Genomic DNA, 7,320 nt, shown 5'->3' on the forward strand with positions numbered 1-7,320 from the left:
AAATCAGTCTATTTGCTGTAAAGAAGTGAATAGTTTATTCAAAACAAATTATTCATGATGGCAGCTGATAAGCTTTCAGGTTTAAATTTCCAAGTAAACTTACAGATCTTTCATAGCAAAAGGAAGAAACCCTTAGTAAATAAAACTTATGTGTTGTTGTCTTCAGCATCTCTTCAATTTTAAGACCAGTGCACTATTCCCTTTTGATTCTTCATCTTTACAATCTGATTTTTTAAAGCATGTTCCCCAAACTGGTTGCCTTTCTACTATGAACTTCTTCCTCTATAGTCTCTGTAAATGACAGTTTAAGTGAATATAATGTTAATGCAATATTTAAAATATAACTTAATTGATTATTTTTAAATTGATTTACTGGCTTTCAGTGGAGCAAATTTTTGACAAAAGAGTTGTGTACACACTGGTTTTGTGTTCTGTACACAGTGTGGAATAAATGTTTTAAAGGAGATTAATTGTGTCTGTACCTCCTAGGCACGTTTCAGTGCCAGGATGTATTCAGCCAATAAAATGCTTATCCTTATTTTGTGGAGCACTATGTGCTTTGGAAGTGTTTCCATCTCAAATATTTAACTGGTTGTGATAAGACCATGGAAACTTTTAGTACCACTTCTCTCTACTCCCTCTCTCTCCTCTTAGCAAAACAGATCAGTTCTTCAGTGCCAAATCTACAAGCTTACAATGTTCCTATTGAACTAAAAGCATACCCATATCATACATAATACTTCTTTCGTTTACCCACCTAAACTATTCATTATGTTAAAAAAAAAAAAAAGCCGAGCAGAATCAATTGAAAGAAAATATGTGGAATACTTGTTTGGGAATTTAGTAACACACAAATTTAGAAATGCTGCTCATTCATTTATATACCACGTGGTCCAGTTATACCTACATTTATTTGTGCTTTAGATTCATACTGGAAATTTTCAAATGTGTATTTGTCAGATCTTCTTTGACGCATCTTAAATAGCCTGGCACCACGGTTGCTGAGATGGGATAATTCTTCCAACATGATGTCTTTGGGGATGCTGACCTTTTTGCCCAGGTCCATGCCATCTACATCTGTAAAACAATATTTATATGCATGAAAACTCCAAGATAAGCAAGCATTGTTAAATGCTTTTCTACATTCCATAATTCTAAAATTCTACCACTTTCTAATTGCATGATTATAATATGTTACTTATTTTCTCAAAACCTCAATTTCCTCATCTCTAAAGTGGGGCTAATAATACCTATTGCAAAGCATTAATACGAGAATTAAGTACAAATGTTTCACTTAACATGGCACAGAGAAAGAATGAATAACAGCTGTCATTATTATCAGTACAATTTAGTCTTTTCATATTGAGTGAGCTTTCAAACAGCACTACTTCATAGTTACATTGATAAGCTCTGTTTTGCTCCCCACATTTTTATGTATCAGATTAAGCTGTCTCCTTGCTGAAATGCCTACTCTCCCACCCTACCACATCCCATTTTCCAGTCTTGATCACGTTGAGTCTGCGTCCAGCACTGAGGATCCTACATAAAGCAGGCAGGTGATAATTTTTTTTTTTTTGAGTTGGAGTCTCAGTCTGTCACCCAGACTGGAGTGCAGTGGCTGCTCCCGGCCACCGCAGCCTCGACCTGCTGGGTTCCAGCGATCCTTCCGCCTCAGCCTTCCAAGTAGCTGAAACTACAGGCGCGTTCTACCACGCCCGGCTAATTTTTGATTTATTGCAGAGATGAGGTCTCGCCAAGTTGCCCAGGAGGGTCTCGAACCCGCGGGCTCAGGCAATCCACTCACCTCGGCCTCCCAAAGCGTGGGATTACAGGCTGGGTCACCAAGCCCGGCCAAGGTGATAAATATTGAATGAACTTTCCCAGTCCAGTGCAAATTTCTAGTCTGCAGATCCTTTCCCTAAAATCTCTATTCATAATTATTCATTCTTTCTCTATATTCCCATAACACTGAATCACATATGCCTGATTCTTTTTATTGGTTTTATGGTTTGCATTTTTTTTTAGGTTTTAGTGGTTTTGTTCCCCATACCTTAAACATATGTGATGTTCAGCAAGTGAATGTTATTTCCTATTTCCAGTACTAAAAAGCCTTTCCAAAATCCAAAAGAGATGACATTCCTCTATTTGTTTTTTTAATCAGGAACATATGAGGGGGATCCCCACCAAAAACAGAATTAATTTATAAAAAACTTGTGTACCTCCTCTTACATGTTTAAACTTCAAAGTACTCCCCATTTGACGCAAAACACTTATCAAAATGCTTTTCCACTGATCAAAATAGTTTTCAAGCTCATCAATTTTGTTGACTTTTAGTGCTTCTGCCATTTTTTGTTTCATCTCTTCCACATCAGCAAAATGTTTCCCTTTAAGAACTTTTTTCATCCAGGAAAACAAAATAAAAAGTCACTCAGGGTGAGATTAGGTGAATAGGGAGGGTGGGACACAGAAGTCAAGCCATTTTTGGTCAAAAACTGCTGAACACTCAGTGTGGTGTGGGCAGGTACACTCTTAAATCATCCATCAGGAAGTGGGTAAATGCACTGAAAATCCCCACAAAAAAAAAAAAAAAAATTCACCGAAGCTGAACACAGCCTCTCAGAGCAATGCTAGTTGGTATACTGATGCCAATAGGTTCCTAGAACATTTACCTAGAGGGGAAACCTGAACTGCAAGAGACCTGCCCTCTTAAAGAGAATTCCATTTTCTTTGGGTCCCCTCTTGTATTTCTGTAATAACCACAGAGTTCTTTTGCCACTGTGGACTTCTGTTAAATGCACAGGAAGAAAAATTGAACCATTAAGAGCTCAGCCTGTAATCCCACGCCTTTGGGAGGCTGAGGTGACTGGATTGCCTGAGTTCGAGGTTTTGAGACCCGCCTGGGCAGGTGAGACCTCATCTCTACAATAAATTCAAAAAATCAGCCGGGCGTGGTAGCACACGCCTGTAATTCCGACTACTTGGAAGGCTGAGGCGGAAGGATCGCCGGAGCCCAGCAGGTCAAGGCTGCGGTGGCCAGGAGCGGCCACTGCACTCCAGTCTGGGCGACAGAGTGAGACTCCAACTCAAAAAAAGAAAGAAAGAAAGAGAGAGAGAGAGAGAGAGAGAGAGAGAAAGAAAGAAAGAAAGTCAATAATTATTTTGATTGATTGGGCAACATTCTTTGATGATGTGGCCAATTAACCATAATAATTAGGTTTTTGGGAGTGGTTTGGAATAAAACAATATGATTACTTTATGCATTTTATTGCCTTTTTTCTTTGAAAAAAATTAATTTGTTTACACTTTGTATTTCATGGAGAAGAACTCCATTAATTATAAAAATCATAATATCAAGATTTTTGCCTCTGGGAAGAGGATGTAGATATATTTTTCAGTACACATCTATTAAGTACAATTAAAAATCCTGGACATTATGAAAAAAAAGACCAAAAATACAAACTCAAAAGTGAAAAGAAATAGGCAGACCAGCTAGAGACCCCAGGACCTTGAAAACAATGTGGTAGTGAATTCTCTCTCTCTCTCTCTCTCTCTCTCTCTCTCTCTCTCCCCCTCTCTCTCTCCCTTCTTCCCTCTCTCACTCTCTCACTCTCTCACTGTGTGTGTGTGTGTGTGTGTGTGTGTGTGTGTGTGTGTGTGTGTGTGTGTGTGTGTTTTGCCTTATATATCTCAGACTTGGAATTGAAGATACTGGCAACCCAGAAACACCAAGAGGTACAGTTAAACAAAGCTGCAACAAAAGATTATTTTCTCTAGCTGAAGGGCTGGAAAAGGAGCAGCCTAACAAGACAGAAAATGATAAGACAATAAACACTCTTCTTTAGCCCAACACCATAGAAATCACTTTGACCTTACCTCCTCCCATGTCAGCAAAGACCTTGTGTGGAGCCCAGAATTTCACCCTGTCAGGCTATAACAAGTTTTCCCAATACTCTCATTAGGGTGGTATTAGAGATGCAAAGTAGGAAGTTGGGACTTTTGTTCCTATTGGCTAGTAACAAGCTCCTCTTCCCTGCAGTGTTAGTGGAGACCATGTAGGACTCTTAATTCCTATCCTCCCAGCAATAAGAGAGAGGCCCCCTCAAGTTTCAGTGGGGTCAAGTGGGGAACCCAGACTTTTGCCTTTGCCTGGCTGTAATTAGGGGGCACTCCCTTACCTCTGTTAGAGCAATGTCAGACAAGAACAGATGAAACAGGTTTAAATAAGAACAGGTATCTAAGAGCATAATATAAAAATGCTCAGGTTTAAGTTTAAAAAATCACTAATCATTCAAAGAATAAGGAAGTCAAACTGAATGAAAAAAAAATCAGATGATAAAACTGAGATACTGAAATATTAAAATTATATGGCAAAGACTTTAAAGTACCCATGTTTCAAAAAGCAATTAGGAAGCTGCTTGAAACAAAGGGGGGGGGGAGGACTTTGGGGGAAAAGACAGAATATCTCACCAGAGAAATAGAAGATGTAAAAACACCATATTAAAACTTTAGAACTAAAAATACAATAATCAGAATAAAAAGCTCAGTGGATATGCTCTATAGCAGAATGGCAAGGGCAAAGCAAAGAATTAAGTAAACTGGGAGATAATTAATAGAAATTAATCAATAAGAGCAACAGAGATAAAAATTAGACTTAAAAACAAATGGACAGACCAGGCTCAGTGGCTCAACCTGAAATCCCAGCACTTTGGGAGGCTGAGGTGAATGGATTGCCTGAACCGGCAGGTTTGAGACCAGCCCAGGCAACTTGGTGAGACCTCATCTCTACAATAAATCAAAAATTAGCTGGGTGTGGTAGCATGCCTGTAGTTCTGGCTACTTGGAAGGCTGAGATGGAAGGATCACCAGAGCCCAGAAGGTCGGTGCTGGAGTGGCCATGAGCATGCATGCCACTGCACTCCAGTCTGGGTGACAAAAAAAACACGAACAGAGTATTTTCAGGGATACAGGAGACTATAACAAAAGATATACCATCTGTATCATTGAGGTCCCAGAAGAGAGGAAAAAGAAGGTGAGGATTAAAAATATATATATTCACAAAGATAATGACTGAAAACATCACAAATGTAATTTTTTTTTTAATTCAAGAAACTGATAAATGCAAATAAACCAACAACAAAGTTTATAAATAAGCTTCTGAAAACTAAAGACACAGAAAAAGTATTGAAAGTAGTCATAGAAAACTAGTCTCCTAGGGAGAAAACAATTAGAATAACAGTAGATTTTTCCAACAGAAGTTATGAAAACCAGAAGAAAGTGGCACAGCATTTCCCAGGTGCTGAAAGAAAAGTATTGTCAACCCAGGATACTATACCCAGTGAAAATATCCTTCAGAAATAAAGAAGAAATTGATACATTCTTAATGAAGGAAAGCTAAAATAATTTGTCACCTAAGTGAAGTTCAGCAAGAAAACAATAAAAAAGAAGTACAGAAAGAAAACAACAAAAGAAGGAACTTGGAGCATCAGATAGAAAGAAGGACTATAGTAAGCAAGAATGTAAGAAAATGCATTAGTCTTCCTTTCTCCTCTTAAGTTTTCCAAATCATATTTGATAGTAGAAGCAAAATTATAACCCTGACTGATGTATATGTATGTAGAAGAAATACTTCAGACAATTATATGATAAACAGGGGAGGATAAAGAAATACATAAATAGATAAGGTTTCTATGCATCAGTTGAGTTGGATGAGTAAAATTACAACATTAGTAGACTAGGGTGAGTTATGCATATAGAATGCAATACTTAGGGCAACTCCTGAAGATATGTGAACAGATGCACTTAAAAGCACTATGATAAACCAATATGAAACTCTAAAAAGTGTTAAAATAATCCCACAGGAAGACAGGAAAAAGAAAACAGAAACAAAAATCAGAAATGACAACCAGAAAACAAAAAATAAAATGATAGATTTAAGCTCTAATACATTAATAATCACATTAAATATAAATACTCTAACTATACCAATAAAGGAAAACAATTGGGAGATCAGATTAAAAATGAACCAACTATATGCTGCCTTCAAGAAACTCACTTAAAATATAACATTATAGTCAGGATGAAAGTAACAGGAAGAAAAAATATATCAAGATACCAAAGATAACAAGCAACATTGACCAAAGAAAAGCAGTAATATCAGATAAAGTACATTTCAGAGCAAAGAAAATTACTAGAGATAGATAAGGGCATTATGTGATGATTAAATTATCAATCCACCAAGATGATCTAGAAATCCTAAACATACTTGCACCAAAACACAGAGCTATAAAATATGTGGAGCAAAAACTGTAGACCTAAAAGGAAAAATAGAGACGTCCACAATTATAGTTGTAGATGTCATCACCTTTCTCTCAATAAGTAATAGAACAATTAGGCAAAACATTAGTAAGACTATGAAATAATTCAACAACACCATCAACCAATAGGATTTAATTGATGTTTATATTCTACTCAACAACAAAAAATGCACATTTCTTTTAAGTGCCCATGCAATATATATCAAAATAGATTATATCCTGGGGCTATAAAATAAACCTCAATAAATTTAAAAGAACTAAACCATTCAGAGTATTATCTCTAACTGTAGTGGAAGCAAACTAGAAATAAGAAAGATAAAAGAAAATCTCTAAACACTTGGAAACCAAACAACACACCTCTAAATAATTCATGAGGCAAAATGAAAGTATCAAAGGAAATTAAAAATTCACTGAACTCAATGAAAATGAAAATACAGCATATTAAAATTTATGGGATGGCCAGGCGTGGTGGCTCAAGCCTGTAATCCCAGTACTTTGGGAGGCTGAGATGAGGGGATTGCCTGAGTCCATGGATTCAAGAACAGCCTGGACATTTGGTGAGTTCTCATCTTAACAATAAATCAAAAAATTAACCAGGCATGGTGGCATGTGGCTATAGTTCCAGCTACTTGGAAGGCTGAGATGGCAGGATCACAGGAGACCAGCAAGTCAACACTGGGGTGGCCGTGAGCATGCATGCCACTGTACTCCAGCCTGGGCACCAGAGTGAGACTTCAACTCAAAAGAAAAATTAAATAAATGTATGGGACACAGCTACTACAGTGCTGAGATGGGCATTTATAGCAATAAATGTGTAATTTAAAAAGAGGAAAATCTCTAAATCAATACATTTAGGTTCAAGTTCCAAAACTTACAAAAAGAAGAACAAAATGAACTCAAAGCAAGCAGAAGGAAATAATAAAGAGCAGAAATCAGGGAGATTGAAAATAGAAAAACAATAGTGAAAATAAATTAAGCATGGAGATTTTTTTTTTTTTTTTTTTTG

General features: G+C 36.9%; 1 protein-coding gene across 1 annotated transcript in view; it reads right to left on the minus strand.

The window, feature by feature from the left end:
• The window catches only part of MYOZ2 (myozenin 2), a 47,357-nt gene that overhangs the window by 30,389 nt on the left and 9,648 nt on the right, over window positions 1-7,320 (minus strand). Inside the window, exon 3 of the mRNA XM_008067355.2 lies at window positions 908-1,077. Within this exon, the coding sequence (XP_008065546.1) occupies window positions 908-1,077 (170 nt within the window). The remainder of the gene's footprint in view (window positions 1-907; window positions 1,078-7,320) is intronic.

This window comes from Carlito syrichta, unplaced genomic scaffold (genome assembly GCF_000164805.1).
Source record: "Carlito syrichta isolate Samal-C Ts95f unplaced genomic scaffold, Tarsius_syrichta-2.0.1 Scaffold309486, whole genome shotgun sequence".
NCBI classification, from domain to species: domain Eukaryota; kingdom Metazoa; phylum Chordata; class Mammalia; order Primates; family Tarsiidae; genus Carlito; species Carlito syrichta.